This window comes from Ahaetulla prasina, chromosome 3 (genome assembly GCF_028640845.1).
Source record: "Ahaetulla prasina isolate Xishuangbanna chromosome 3, ASM2864084v1, whole genome shotgun sequence".
NCBI classification, from domain to species: Eukaryota; Metazoa; Chordata; class Lepidosauria; order Squamata; family Colubridae; genus Ahaetulla; species Ahaetulla prasina.
Window position 1 is genome coordinate 51,495,626 of NC_080541.1, and position 15,970 is coordinate 51,511,595.

Below are 15,970 nucleotides of genomic sequence, written 5' to 3' on the forward strand. Positions count from 1 at the left end.
TTTCTCCTGCCATGCCCACCAAGCCATGCCACGCCCACTAAGCCACGCCCACAGAACCGGTAGTAAAAAAAAATTGAATCCCACCACTGGGAAAGAGAGGATGGTTTTGTGAACAAGCCTGTGACACAAATGGAGTTTCACACATACATTTTCCTACTGCTTGCATTGCCTGGTTCTCAATAGGCTGCAGCCCAGTACTGGGGTGTGGAGTGGAAGTTGGGGCCCCTTGTCTTAAACAACATGAATATGTAGGCGAGTTCTTACAGTATTGATGCACAGCTTTAGCCCCTACAATGATTATTTAGTTCCCAAAAAACTTACCAAAGGGTCAATTTTAATGTGACAAAAATTAAATAAAAAGTGAAGGGTAATCTCTCTTGTTAGGTAAGTGAAACTGAATTTTATCTAATCAGATTCTCTACTTTTTGGAGCATCACTATCCAGCATGCCATGTGCCTAGAAACAAACTGGGTAGTGCAATCATGCATTTATTAGTGTCTAAGATGCCACAGAATTCCTTGTATTTTTCTTGGTTTATTTAGAAATTCTCTAAATATATTAAATACCTGAAAGCTTTTTATATTTTCTAGGTTCCTCTGGAAAAGAAAAAACGGTACATAACCATTAGGAAATCAGCCAGACAAACAATGAGTGGGGATTCAGGTATTTTATGTCTACAAAAAAAAAGATGAATTGATGATGACTTAAGTTATTCTCTGTTAAGCACGAATATATGTGTACTAATATAAATATACTTTGAAAGTAGAAATAAACAAAACCTATCTAGAGAGCCAGTGTAGTATAGTGGTTAAGGTGCTGGGTTGGGCATGGAGACACCCGTATTCTAGTCCTTGGTTTGAAAGCCAGACATTCCCTCTCAACCCTAATTGGCATCAGGTCTGCAAGAATCCAGCTGAAAACCAGTTGTCTCATTACATCATGCCGTGGCACCTTTGGTGTGTAACTGGTCAACACAGTGAAAAATAAGTGGACTCTGCAACTGAGCCAGACAAATTCTAGGAATAACAATCTGGACCACGTCTCTTGGTGTTTTCAGTATTAATGTTCACTAAAGATTTTTTTAATTAAGGGATAAATGCAATGTAATGTTGAAATCAGGAAATTCAGAAAAGAAATTTGAAAGAAGAAAAATTAAAAAATTTAGCATTATTTATTGGAAATATTCAAAGAGGTTTCTGTAACTGATTTTGTAATTTTTATTGGGAAACTATTTACTTACCGTATTTTTCAGAGTATAAGACGCACCTTTTTTCCTTCCTAAAAGAGGCTGAAAATTTGGGTGCGTCTTATGTAGCTTCTTCGAAGCTATTTTTCAGCCCTAAGGAGGCGCTAGCGAGTGAAGCGATCTCCATGCAAAGCTTTTTTTCAGTGAAGCGCTCAGCTGTGAAGCTTTTTTTCAGCCCTAACGAGGTGCTAGCGAGTGAAGCTAGCGAGTGAAGCGCTTCGCCTGCTCCCTCCAACATTAGCGAGTGAAGCGATCTCTGTGGTTTGCCTACTTTTCTTATTGCTTCTCTCTCCTAAGATTAGTTGTGCTTTAGAAGCTGTTTTTTATCCCCGAGCAGGGGATAAAAAACAGCAAACTAATGTGCTGAAGCTGACCAGACTAAGGACCTAGCCAGATGAATACCTGGTAGGCAGATTTTTTTTCCCTATTTTCGTCCCTAAAAACCAACCTGTGTCTTATACTCTGAAAAATACGGTATTTAAGCTGGACTATTTTCTTTCTAGCTGAACCACACTATTTAGCATCTGCATCATATATGGTAGATAGCAGTTTAAGTGAAGAAATGAGCCAATTTGATTTCTCAACTGGAATACAGAGTTTTTCATACAGCTCTGAAGATCCTACCAGTTCCGGTTCTCACGTCAGGAAAAAGGTGATTTAATTTATACACGTGTTAAGTATGTGCTTAACTATACTGTGTTTTAGCCCAAACAATTTCTTTCGCTGTTTGTAGAAAATTGTCAGATTTTCTAAAGGCTAAAAAACCTTCATTGGAGTACTAATGAGGATGTAATAACTGCTGTCTAATAGCAACAAAGTTTTCCCATAAAATACTATCTCCTTTTAAGCAAGACCTAAATCCATAAGTAGTCAGGCACATTATCATTACAAATATTTACAAATATTTCTGTGATTCCTTAAATCTAAATGACAGATTTCAACCGTGAGAAACAGGAATGTTCCAACATTAGTACCTCAGCAGCAGAATAAATAGGCATGCTTAACATTAGGTTGTCTAATTAAGCTTGATTATAATAACTGTCTTGAGTACATTGTGAGGAGAAAGACAGGGGTAAGAGATGTGGGCTGAATCACAATTTTCCACTTCAGGCAAATTTGACAGTTTGTAATTTATTAGTTTTATTGTTTTACTGGACATTTTACAAAAATACAATGGAATGTTTTCAACACTGCAGTTACAACGCTCCGTATATAAAAGCTTTTAGGTTTGTTTTTTTCAATATATTGATCAAAATTCATTAGGCTAGGTTTAATTTCTTTTTCACATCAAATGATAGAGCCCATGGAATGTGCAGACCATAGAAATTGAAACGAACATTCTAATTGGGATTTTCTCCCAAATCTAAAAGGAAATAATAAAATTAGGTGTGTAATAAATAGCCAAGCAACTTTTGTTTTGTTAAACCATTGTTTCTTGGAGAGCTCCAGGGAAGCTATCCAGGGAAATGTGGAGAGCTTTTTAGTTACATTATTGCAATAAATCCATCTTCCCCAAAGTTTCGTTGCATTGTTCTTATTGTTCTTTATGTTCATTTTGGGGTTTGGGGTTTTTAGGGGAGACCTGATTGAAGTGAGAGATTAGCACATACAATATTAATCAGACACTAAGCTCATACTCCATTTAAATCAAGTTTCTTGCTAACATATTCTTTTAAAAAATAGAGCTACAAGGATATTATATGAACAACTTTGAGAAATACAAGCTTTGCCTGATAAGCCATCTTGAAATAACAGGATATAATATATGCATTCTTTATGGATAGTGTTATTATAGCAAAAATCTGAACAAAAAGGAGAGATAAGGACAAAATTGAAATTAATTATTATTCTAAAAGGAGATTACAGATACTGAGGTTCCAGATGATGTGATGGAGTTAGAAATGGATGAGCTCAATCAGCATGAGTGCATGGCTTCTATGACAACCCTACTCAAACATATGCATAGAAATAATATTACACCAGTAGTAGAAAAAGTAAGTATTCCATTGTAGCTTCTGGAGTTTCAGTTTCAGTTAACCTAATTTGTAAGAAGTGTGCTTTCATATATATAAATCTGTAATTTTTTCTGGGCATTCAGGGTACAAATTCACCAGAACTTCCTCCATGGATGAAGTTTTTGCACAGCAAACTGGGAAATTCTACTATACCTCTAAATATTCGTCTCTTTATAGCAAAACTCATTGTGAACACAGAGGAAGTAAGTTCTTTTTTATGATTGAGAAAAGTATTGTAGTATATAGCTGGTATATTTGCATTTCTTTGGGTTATTAGAGAAGCTAATATTGAGATTAGAATAATCTCTGAACTTTACAGATAGTCCTTGCTTAATAACCAGAATTGTGACCAGCAAGTCCATCGTATGCAGCATGGTCACTAAGCAAGGCATCAGATGACCCGTGCCAGGCTTACAGTTTCCTTTCCACTTCCAGCGTCAAGGGGGTCACGGTGATCATTCAGCAGGATATCACATGACCTCAACTTCCGATTTCACTTTTACATTCTCCAATAATTCTACTTGGTAGAAGCTGGTTGTGAAACTTGCAAACGCAATCACGTGACCACAGACTACTTCAACAGTTGTAAGTGCCAATTGTAAAGCACCCAAATAGCGATCCTGTGACTGGGATACTTTGATGGCCGTGACATCCATGAGATGTGAGGATTGGTCACAAAGCTGTTTTTTTCCAACTGTCATAACTGAACACTATTCAAACAAGACAGTATATAAGGACTACTCGTGATAATCGTTCTGGTGGTTTTATTAATAGAATAGAATAGAATAGAATAGAATAGAATAGAATAGAATAGAATAGAATAGAATAGAATTTATTGGCCAAGTGTGATTGGACACACAAGGAATTTGTTTTGGTGCATATGCTCTCAGTGTACATAAAAGAAAAAGAAAAAAAAACCTTCATCAAAATTTAACTTTATGAACAAGATTTTCAAGTGTTACCAAAAGTGACAAAAGTTCGTTGTTCAAAGTAAATATAGGCATAACGATATCAAATAAAGTCTGTCTTTGATCCTGTGAGGATGGGGTGTTGTTTTTTTGCAGTTTATTGAAATATATTAATTTTCTAAGCAAGTATAGATTCCTAACTGAGGTGGATTCATGAATGATTCATATGAGCAAACTATGGTCATATAATATTGTTATTACCATGTATACATTTTGACTGGAAACAAGCAAGGGTGCAAAATAACTTCAATGTCATTCAGTCTCTGTGCTGTTGCTCTAAAATAAATCCTCCCAACACAGTAAAAGCTGCTTCTGATTCACAAGTTTTCTCAAGTCTCTGGAGTAAGAGATGATAATTCCTTGGCAAAATAGTATCTCTTCTAGACAGAAAGCCACTGCCCATAAATTTGATTGGTAGCTTTATGAGCACCATTAGAATTTACAGTTTTGTTAGCTGTTCACGAAATAAAGAGTACAAGGACATTCTTATGATCTTAATGGGTGTCCTGGTAGACTGCAGTGTTATCTCCCCTGTAATGATTAATTTATCCCTCTTCCTCTACCCAGTTATTTGAACTCATAAAAGGTTGTGCTAGCTGACAATAATTTAAGGATGGTAGTTTCAAAAGCAGTAAAACCTGATGATTCAGGAGACATTCTGTAATCACCCAGAATTTTGTATTTTATATTTTGTATTATTGTGGGTGGCAGTTGACTAATATGTGCTAATAGAGGGATTTGATTGAGGTAGTTCTTTCATTAATTATGAATATAAATCAGAGGTTGAAATACTAATGTGTTATGTAATTTATCTGCTTAGATATTTTTGTGTAAGGCATGCAATGTTTTTGCGTTATTGAGTATTTGCATGGGTAACCTTTTAAATAATAATTTGATTAGATGTAAATAAAGTTAACATGCAAAAAATTTTATAATGGCAATCTTGGATTTTTCTTCTCCAGGTTTTCCAACCGTATGCAAAGTGGTGGCTGGGTCCTTTACTGCAGCTGGTCGTTTCTAAAGATAATGGAGGAAAAGGGATACATTACATGGTGGTAGAGATAGTGGTCACACTGCTTTCATGGACTAATGTGGCAACTCCTAAAGTAAGAAATGTATTTGGTTATAATAAGGTAGCCATATATACATATGACCAGACCTGCCCTCTTCTCTCCTCTGTTCGCCCTCTGCCCCTGCCTCTCCTCTCCTCTCCACTCCAATCTTCTCCACTCCTCCTCTTTAGTACATATATTCTTGATAGGACAGTGGCTAAGAGAATTTTGTATTGCTGAAAAATAAGACTTTTCTGTCTTTTCTGAATGTTCGTTAGTCCTAAACAGGGAAAATTGGGCAAGCCTGAATATAATGTGCATAAGAGCACCAGCATGCCTACCATCCCTGTCCTAATGTTCCTTTTAATTGTATTTATTTTATGTATTCAATTCATGCTTATAGTTATATATATTATTTAATATGTATTTGACAAAATAAATAAATAAATAATGTGTTTACATTAAGGTACCATATATTTTGTCATTTTATGAGCAAAGAGGAATATTTGAAATACGCTTCTTCTAATTCTTTCATATTAGGGCAACATAAAGGATGAAGTCTTGGCAAATAGGTTGCTGGAGTTCCTGATGAAAAATGTGTTTCATCAGAAAAGAGCAGTATTTAGACATAACCTGGAAATAATCAAGACGGTAATAGAGTGCTGGAAGGATTGTCTGAGCATACCTTACGGGTAAATGATGGCAATAAAATGGGGTTGTAGATGCAATTCTCCAAAAGCTATAGCAAAGAGGAGAAGGGATGACTTTCTGCACATTACTGAAGTACAATAGCAGCCCCACTAGATATACTAAGAAAAGGAAGGAAAGAAGGAGATTATAATGAAAATGACGGAGGGTCTGAGGGAAATCCTGCCTTAACACTTGACCGCTACAGGTGCCCCCAATATGAGTGACATCGAGCTGGTCACACCCATTCTGGCCACGCCTACCCAGTCCCTCTGAGGTCAAACACAACCCTGATGTGGCCCTCAATGAAATTTGACACCCCTGGCCTAGGCTTCAACTTCATATATGGGATACTGGCTTTTTTATTAGATGCCTACGTTAGACTAAATCAGAAAGTGTTTTAATGAAGATTATGTTTTGAATCACACTAAATTTTGTTTGTGATGCCTAAGCTCAATAAGTCATCCCAGCTATTGTTCATGATTGATGGCTTATTATATTATAGTAATTTGTCCAGTTTGCTAACAATCTCTATTTAGATAAAGTTTATGACTTAGTGTGATGAATGATTCCACTTAAGTGACCAACATTTTGCTGTCTATTCTTTCTCAGTACAAAACACCAACCTGATAGTTTTGATTGGTACCAATGGTTACTTGTTATTTTCAGTACCTTCATCTCTGTCTTTGTTCGCTGCAGGATAATATTTCAACAATTTTCTGGTGAAGATCATAATACAAAAGACAATTCAGTAGGAATTCAATTATTAGGAATTGTTCTTGCTAATAATTTACCTCCATATGATCCAAAGTGTGAAATAGATAGTATAAGGTAAGAATTACAACTTTCTGATATTCCTGTTGAGGTACACTGAGCATAAAATAAAAGCCAAGAAGAAAGTTATGAAAATAGGAAGTCAAGTGCAAATGCATAGATTGGAAAACAAATGATGAAATTGAGATATATTTTATCAGCTATTAGCGGACATTTTCCTAAAGAATTTGATTGATTTTTTGTTATATTACATATGTATAGATGTGTTTCAGAAAATGAGGACGCAGATTGTTGGGGGAAATATGCTGACTCTGTAAACCACTTAGAAAAGACTGAAAAGCACTATAAAGCAGTATATAAATCTAAGTGCTATTGCTATGATGCTTAGACATGTTTGAAACATGGGAAAGAGGTAGAGGTGGAGAATTTTTAACAGAATTGGGAGATGTAAAAGACAAGTCTATAGCTCTGGAGCTCCTCAGACTTTACCTGAACATTTCAAGATGTTGTGAAAGTAATTTACGTTTAAATTACATGCATGCACTAGACATTTGGTAAATCATCCTGTTGCAGCTAACTGTAAAAGGAGTGAGAAAATCATATGTTTTAATATATGTCCGGAATAAATATGCATTTGTGAGATACTGTGAAATAAATGATATTTCTCATTTCTATTAGTTATTTCCAAGCTTTGTCTAATAACATAGCTCTGAAAAAATACAAGGAAGTATATGCTGCTGCCGCTGAAGTACTGGGACTCATTCTTCAGTACATTGCTGAGAAAGAAAATGTGAGGATAACACGCTTTTTATGTTTTATTATGCTATAATTAAAGAGTTAGCTTTTTAAATCAATTTAGTTTTTAATCTAGTACCTAAAATATTTTAACTTTAATACCATGTTTCCCCGAAAATACAACCTACTCAGAAAGTAAGTCCTAAAGCTTAGGATTTTTACATTTGCGCCCAATATAAGCCCTACCCCCCAATTTAAACTCTAATTAAAACCCCGCCCACTCCAGGGTGCACAGGTAAAAATTAAGCTAGGGTGGGGATTGGGGGGGGGGTGCATGGAGCTGCCCTAACTCTACCTTAGGATAGTTGCAGTCAGGCCTTGCACACCTCAGCCCATTTCTTCTGCAGCCAGCAAGTCTTTCCTGAAGGCCTCTGTAGCCGATAACAGAGCTCCGGTCAATCGAGTCCTTCAGGAAAGACTTGCTGGCTGCAGAAGAAATGGGGTGAGGTATGCGAGGCCTGACTGCAACTATCCGAAGCCAAAGAAGTTCCTGAAGACCTCTGACAGCGAAAAGTAGGCCGGGTGACACACGCAAGTGAGGTGAGTCAGTAAACAACATTCCCCTTGTCTGAAAATAAGACCCGGTGCCTTTTTTGGTGGCAAAAAAATATAAGACACGGTCTTATTTTCTGGGAAGCACAGTACTAGTACCTAAATACTTTGATTAGTCTACAGGTAGTCCTCAACTTATCACCACAGTTGAGCCCAAAACTTCTGTTACTAAGTTAGACAGTTGTCGAGTGAATTTTGCTCAATTTTACAATCTTTTACTATTAGGTAAATCACTGCATGTTGTTAGTAACATGGTTGTAAAGTGAATCTGGCTTTCCCATAGACTTTGCTTGGTAGAAGGTCACGAAAGGTGATCACATGACCCCTCATAAATATGAGTCAGTTGCCAAACATTTGAATTTTGATCACATGACCATAAGGATGCTGCAACAGATGTAAATGTGAAAAAGTCAGTTCTTTCAGTGGTGGTGTAACGTTGAATGGTCACTAAACAAATTGTTATAAGTCAAGGACTACCTGTGATGAAAATAGCATTGAAAGGCACTGTAGAACAGTGATATTACAAAATATTAGATTTACTTTTCTGGATCTCCTCAAAGATCCTTCTAGTCTAGGATTCTTTCTCCATGATAGGCCAGCTATTTAACGCTTAAGAAGCTATGTAAGAAATAGTTTATGGTAAAAGTATCATTCATTTGTCTCTGAATGAAGATTTATAGGCACTGAAAAAGAAAGGTAGTTTTTATGATGTTCCTAAACATCATAAATGTTCCTAAAAGAAGAACTTGAGGAGGTAAATTTCAATTAGTAGTTTTAATTATTGCCAAAATATTTGGCCAACATGTTAAGTTTTTAACATTCACTTTTCAATTTTTCAGACATTTGAAGGTCCAATTTATGACATGGTCATAAAACAATTAAAGCTGCATCAGAATATCAGAGATGACAAATTTATCGTATGCCTGAATAAAATCACAAAGAACTTCCCTCCTTTTGCTGATAGGTATATTTGAATTAGGAGTGGTATTGTACTGTTGGGCTTATGAGTTTAATGCCTTGGTCTAACTTCCTGTACTTTTTGTTTTTGGTCATGGGAAGATTTATGAATTTTGTCTTCTTTCTGCTACCAAAACTTCATGGGGTAATGAAGACTCATTGCTTGGAAGTAATCATGTGCCGTACTCAAGAAACAGCTGATTTGTACTTAGAGTTAAAGAGTAAGGAATTCACCCAAGTCATGTGCCACAGGTGAGGGATGGCATGATTTGTAATTATTTCTTGGTAAAATAGTCCAGAGGTCTCCAACTTTGGCAATTTTAAGCCTGGCGGACTTCAACTCCCAGAAAGCCCCAGCCAGCAATAAGCCATTTGATACAATCCCCCATGATTAGTAATGAAGGCAATAAAGGTGTTTTATTCATTTTCCCCTTAGAGATGATGAAAGGCAAAAGATATGCTTAAATATTGTGTACAAGATGTTACCTAAGCTGAAACCAGCTGAAGTATTAGAGCTACTTCCTTCAATAACGGGATTCATTTCTCATCCTTCACCATTATGTCGGGCCCAAATGTATGAGGTGCTCATGTGGATCTACGATAACTACAGGTAAGATTCAAGCATTGACAGTACTATAAATAAACAATCTGAAGCTATTTTAAGTTTTCCAGGATTCTAGATCTCGTTCTGTGGTCTGCAATTTAATTTAATTTAATTAATTTTTATCTTCTATCGAACAAAATACCTAAGCTGTAAAATAGGCCTTGATTAGAATTTTTTAATTTCAAAAAAAGAAAAACTTAGAGTTGATCAGGCTCTTTTTTCTTTATTTTTATCTTTTACTACCCAAGACAATGGTCTCTTTCCTCCTCCCATTTTCATCTATCTGTCTTACAGTTTGGAAAAGCAAAACGCCTCAATATCTCATTTGTACCACAAATTCTGCACAGAATTTCTCTTTTTGCCCAAATCAGCAGAAAAGTGAAGTGTTGGAAACGGCATTGGGAAAGCCTGGGTCATACTTCTGCAGATCATTCACTTCGGCCATAATGCAGATTTGCAGCTAAAGGAGCAGGGGCAAGCTGGAAAATGCACATCTCTATTTATTAGACATTATGTTGTAGAGTGAAGGAATGTGAGACAAAGACATTAAAGAGGCTAAGGATTTTAAAACCAGATTAGGAACGAGATGAAGGGGCATATGAAATAATTTTGTGTTCATATTCAGAATTTATTTTAATGTTGGAAGTCTTTGAAGCAGCTTCAAATATTCTTTTGTGACTTAGGCAAAGCACATACAATTGAAAAAAAAAGGGATTCCCTTTTCTTTGTTTAGCTTTAGTTTATTTTCCCCTCTTTTGAATCCTAGACCAACAGAGATAGCTGAAGCTTATTAATTAACAACCATAACTAAATGTAAACCCCTTTACATATTTTTCTTGTTTCTTAAGTATTTATTATTATTGGTCTCATGTAATATATTTTATCCGATGAAAACCATCATCAGTATTCTGGTGTAAGTGACTGAGCTTCAGTAGAGCATGCATTTTCTTTTATCAGTGATTCAGAAAGTCAAGCAGATGAGGAATCTTCACAAGTGCTAAAATTGGCAAAAGAATGTTTACTTCAAGGACTGATCGATGAAAATTCTGGACTACAGTAAGTAATGTAAATTTTATTCTGAAATCAGAATTCTCTTTTTAAAACTTGAATTGTATCTATTGCAAAATTTTGCATGTATACACATACATTTACAGAGTAAACTGTATAATAAGTTTGATTTTAAAATTGAATTGAAATATTCTTCTTGTGTCATATCTGTCATCGGATCTTGTTTATTCAAAATGATATAGAATTGTAATCTAAATGTTTTAATAAATTCTGAACCTTTTTTTAATAAAGAGATTTAAGCAAAATTTTGTTTTTAATTTGGGAATGATAAGAGGTAATCCTCATCTACCATTCATAAGGACATAACGATATGTCACGCGCTTTGTTCATAAATTTACACAGCTATGGATTATTTGAAGTTGACATTTGCATATTTATTTTCTTTTACAGATTAATTGTTAGGAATTTTTGGAGTGATGAAACTAGGTTACCAACCAGTACTCTTGATCGCATGCTGTCTTTATTAAGGGGTTTATACTCTGACAAAATTGAAACCCAGTATTTGAGTTTAGCTACAAATTTTCTCCTTGAAATGACGAGCAAAAGCCCAGATTATTCTAGAAAAATGTTTGAATATCCGCTTTCAGAATGTAAATTTCAGGTGAATGTATATTATTTTGTAATGTTATGAGATTATTGGAGTACTTTTTAAAAACTAAAATGCTTTTGATCAAAAGTAGATGATTTTTTAAAACATACTCATTTCATAATATTGTATTTTTTATGTTAATTCTTTGTTTTAATAGAGGCAAAAATATTAATTATGATGATTATATTAAAAACATTCAACTGCATTTGTTTTTACCTTGATACATTGTATTGATATTAAAATAATCATTTACTGGTATATAAATTTCATAATAAATAAAAATGGAAGAGAGGAATATGATAAATTATGCTACTCATTATTCCATATAAACGTTATGTATCTCTAAAAAAGTATAAATCTTCCTTAATTTTCTTATGAAATATTTACAAAGGTTGCATATATTAATATGGTGCTGCCTACAATTGGTTGTGATTATTTTTTATGGGAAAAACAAGGATAATGTTTTCCTATTTTTACAAATATGTGAGCCAGTAATTTGGGAATAAATGGGCAAAAATATTTTGTTTTGACTATTTAACTATAATATAGATTTTATATATTATATACAGTATATATAGTTTTACATACTATACTGTATAGTTTGTAACTATAATGTTTATAGAATACTTTTAATTTATAACTAACAACAGCCAGGCATCAGGCTAGAAACTATAAGACTGTGAGTTCTAGTGCTACCTTAGGCATGAAAGCCAGCTGGGTGTCTTTGGGCCAGTCTCTCCCACTCCTCAGCACAATTCATCTTTCAGGGTTGTTGTTATCAGGCAAATAGGAGAAGGAAAAAGTATTAGTCGTATTAGTTGCCTTGAGTTACTTACAAAAATAAGGTGGGAAATAAATACAAATAGACACTATTATTTTTAAAAATTGAAAATCTTAAGGATTGAATCTCTTTTAAGTAAAAGTCAAATAGGGTGGGTTTTTTTCAAGCTAATAGATACATGATTTGATTAAAACTGCAAACTTGTTATCCACATATACTGATCTTCGATACATTTAAAAATAAACAGCAAGTATAGAATATAATAATTAGGAAAATAATACAGCTTAAGCATGTGAACATTTTAGTAATCTCTCTGATTTTGATAGGATTCTGCAGAATATATTTGCATAGGATTATAATGTTTGTGTTGACATCAGAGTGATGATATATCAAGATGGCTTCAAGTATTTCATATATTTGTTCTCCAGGATTTTGTAATTGATTCCAATTGGCGGTATCGAAGCACTATTCTTACCCCGATGTTTGTGGACACTCAGGCTTCCCAAAGTGCTGTTACACAGGAAGGATATTTGGGTGGCCAGCTAAGAGCTACTCAACAACAATTTGAATTTACGCCCACCCAGAATATCAGTAGGTATCTTACACCTTTATTGTAACGCATTAGCATATCATAATGAAATTTTTGAACCATAAAGGACATATGATTATGTTTTGCCACATTAAAGAATCATTCAGTGCAGAATAATGTTTTTAATATGTTTCTGGATATATGTTTCTTTCATATATGTCCTTGCATTTCATATATTCTTGCATTTCAGTTTTTATATCAAAAAACGGATACTCTTGTCATTCTTTAGTATGTAATAGATCAATGCAGGAGTGAAATTCAAATTTTTCCCTACAGGTTCTGTGGGAGTGGCTTGGTGGGCGTGGCAGGGGAAGGAGATTGCAAAATCTCCATTCCCACCCTACTCTGGGTCCAGCCAGAGGTGGTATTTGCCGGTTCTCCAAACTACTCAAAATTTAGAACCTGCTGGATTTTACCCCTGGATCAGTGTAAAGGAAAATCATTTGCTGGAAAGAGGCAACTTGCTTTTACATACCTTGAACTGTATTCTTATGCTCTTTTTATAGGTGGAAGAAGCTCTTTCAACTGGCTAGTAGGAAATAGTGTTGATACCTTTGCAGACTCTACGGTTCCTTCCTCTTCTGAGTCAGTTTCCATGTTGCTCATCAACAAGCGTACAGACAGATCTTACAAAACTGCATTCAAACCATTAAGTCCTAATTTTGGGAAAAAACGACTGGGTTTGCCAGGAGATGAAGTAGACAGTAAAACTAAAGGTATTTGTTGCTATTACTCTAGTTCTTTTTGCACTTTTAGTATGGCTCAAATCAGGTCACCCCCATGGCAAAATCAGAATTTACTTTGATAGCAGTGGCATAATTTGTTTTAAGTTTAGACTGGGAATAAACATCTTCTAGTCCAGGGGTCTCCAACCTTGGCAACTTTAAGACTTGTGGATTTCAACTCCCAGAGTTCCTCAGCCAGCAAAGCTCTGAGAGTTGAAGTCCACAAGTCTTAAAGTTGCCAAGGTTGGAGAGCTCTGTTCCAGGCCACTAAATATTCAAATTCTAATATTGAGGTTTGTATTTTTATTAACATTACTATGTCTCTTACCTGTTCTTTGTAACAACACATGTCATAATTTTGCTTGAATTTGCATGCTCTTTTCCCAAACATCAGCACTTTAAATTCTATTTTGTAGAATGCACAAAAAAAACACATTGCGTGCCTACAGATATGAGGGATACTAGTGAAACAATATTCAGTGTAATACATGCTTAAATGGTTTGAAGAGATTTTAGTAGACATGTCTTCATAAAGATCTATGCCCTGAATCCAATTATTTATGCCATGAAGTTACTGGGAGCTTGTTGGTATCTACAGTTCTGAACTTCTTTCAGAGATACAAATACATGGGGGAAATTTCATCCTGCTTTTATTTTCTCTATTCAATATTAAACATATACATATAAATAGGTAACTTAAAACAGATTTCTTCTTTGGAAATCTGAATGAGTTTCTAAAATTATATAAAATTTGCTAAGAAATAAAAAGTTTTAACTTTAAATGTGGAAACAGGTGCATCCACTGTAGAATTTTTTTAGCAAGATAGCTTGTTAAAAAGTTTGCGGAACAAATATTTTCAGCCATTTTATCATTCTCTTATCTGTCTTCTTCTCTCCCTTAGCAGCCTCATTAGAAATGGGAGAGAGGAGTATGCTGCCAAACAGGAATATTTATGAAATCTGCATACTGTTATTAAGTAGTTTTTAATCAAAAGCAATGCTTGCTTATATGAATACCTTCAAGAACTCAACTGAAGTCAGTGGATAAAGGACAATAGTTATAGCCCTGCAGGAACTATTGCATGGGACTGTAACGGCGGGCAGGGAATGATAATTTAAGCAATTCAGAATTCATCAAATTGTGTTCTTTGTTCAAAGGAATTACAAAAAAATTGATTTAAAGCATGACAATAAGATATCCCTGCCCTATTATAAATCTTAAGTCGTACAAGTTGAGAAATTCTCAATTCCAGGATTTGGCTAACAAGATCAAATATGTAATTTCTTAAATCGTTTTACTATATAGTTTAAAGGAATTTATTTCTACATGCACTAGATACAGATGAACACAGAGAAATTTTGAGACTACGGAGACGCTTCTTAAAAGATCAAGAAAAGCTTAGTTTGATCTATGCAAGAAAGGGTGTTGCTGAACAGAAACAAGAAAAGGTTAGTTTTCCATGTATAGTTTTCCAAACTTGCCTGACTGGTACATGGAATTCCCGTTGATGGGTTGATAGTAGATTATAAAAGGTTATTATTAGTTTTAATTATAACACAATTGTGCTTAAGCATGGTTTAAGTTATGTGGACTTCAATTCCCAGAACTCCCTAGCAACATGCTGCTTGGGGAATTCTGAGAGTCGAAGTCCACACATCTTAAAGTTGTCAAGTTTGAAAAACACTGTGCTAGAGTATTTCATGAAAAAGAAGCACATCTGATGCATTAATTTAGCTACGTTTTCCTGAATCAAAGTTAAAAGTTTGAGCCAAAATATCTAAATGACAACTGAAAAAAACACAAGGCATAAAATGCACGTATGATTAGAAAGCCAATCTATCCTTTAAGTATTTTGCTTGGATAATCTTTAGTTGAATGAGCAAATTTAAAGGTGTGCAGTAACTCTTACCTTTATAAAGTTAGAAGATGACACTGGAGATTTATGAGTTTCTAGATTCCTCTTTCTGATCTGGAAATAAACATTTTCATTGAGAGGGAAAAATCTATTTATTATTTAGTAATAGAATGGAAATGTGAATGATAAAAGTTATCTGTGAGGGGCAAATCAAATCAGATCACAACTTTATAATAGTTATAGACCAGCATTAGATGAGTGGGTACAGTCATCAAAAAAAAAAAAGCAGAGAGTAAAAATACTATTTAAAAAAAATATGAAAAGTTAAAAAATAAAAACAAAGTATATTTTAAAAAACTGGCATCTAAAAGAAGCATTAGATTGGTTGTAAGAAAGAATAATGGGTCAGCATGTAGAAGATTATATCAAGTTGCCTAGCACTCTAAAATAGCAAGCTAGGTGCTCACTAAATTTAGTTTATAACACAGGTTATACACCTCTTGATTTGAGTGCTGCTGCTTGAAAATCATCCCTTGCAGTTAATGGGGCAAAGCCAAGGGGCAGGAAAAAGATGGAGTCAATAGCTGACTATGGTCACTTTTACTCTAGCCTCCACTTTCCTGAAACTCCCCTTTAGTCAGAGGGCAGCATTAGAGAGACAATTAGGAATTTGAAGGGCTGATCTTATGTGAGATGCAAATTTTTTCCTACT

At 34.7% G+C, this 15,970-nt stretch overlaps 1 protein-coding gene and 1 long non-coding RNA gene across 2 annotated transcripts in view; one reads left to right on the forward strand and one right to left on the reverse strand.

The window, feature by feature from the left end:
* PRKDC (protein kinase, DNA-activated, catalytic subunit) overlaps positions 1-15,970 on the forward strand; it is a 91,118-nt gene that overhangs the window by 47,024 nt on the left and 28,124 nt on the right. Inside the window, exons 46-60 of the mRNA XM_058177661.1 lie at positions 1,750-1,898; positions 3,103-3,240; positions 3,345-3,464; positions 5,192-5,335; positions 5,822-5,973; positions 6,668-6,799; positions 7,421-7,532; positions 8,929-9,053; positions 9,149-9,298; positions 9,483-9,656; positions 10,608-10,706; positions 11,109-11,319; positions 12,517-12,679; positions 13,184-13,393; positions 14,739-14,851. Coding sequence (XP_058033644.1) covers positions 1,750-1,898; positions 3,103-3,240; positions 3,345-3,464; positions 5,192-5,335; positions 5,822-5,973; positions 6,668-6,799; positions 7,421-7,532; positions 8,929-9,053; positions 9,149-9,298; positions 9,483-9,656; positions 10,608-10,706; positions 11,109-11,319; positions 12,517-12,679; positions 13,184-13,393; positions 14,739-14,851 — 2,192 coding nt within the window. The remainder of the gene's footprint in view (positions 1-1,749; positions 1,899-3,102; positions 3,241-3,344; positions 3,465-5,191; positions 5,336-5,821; positions 5,974-6,667; positions 6,800-7,420; positions 7,533-8,928; positions 9,054-9,148; positions 9,299-9,482; positions 9,657-10,607; positions 10,707-11,108; positions 11,320-12,516; positions 12,680-13,183; positions 13,394-14,738; positions 14,852-15,970) is intronic.
* Positions 3,374-15,970, reverse strand: LOC131195609 (uncharacterized). Its single transcript, XR_009154494.1, has 4 exons — positions 15,313-15,970; positions 13,153-13,333; positions 12,004-12,067; positions 3,374-5,246 (listed from the first exon to the last, which is right to left on the reverse strand). It is a non-coding gene; the product is annotated as an uncharacterized LOC131195609 (long non-coding RNA).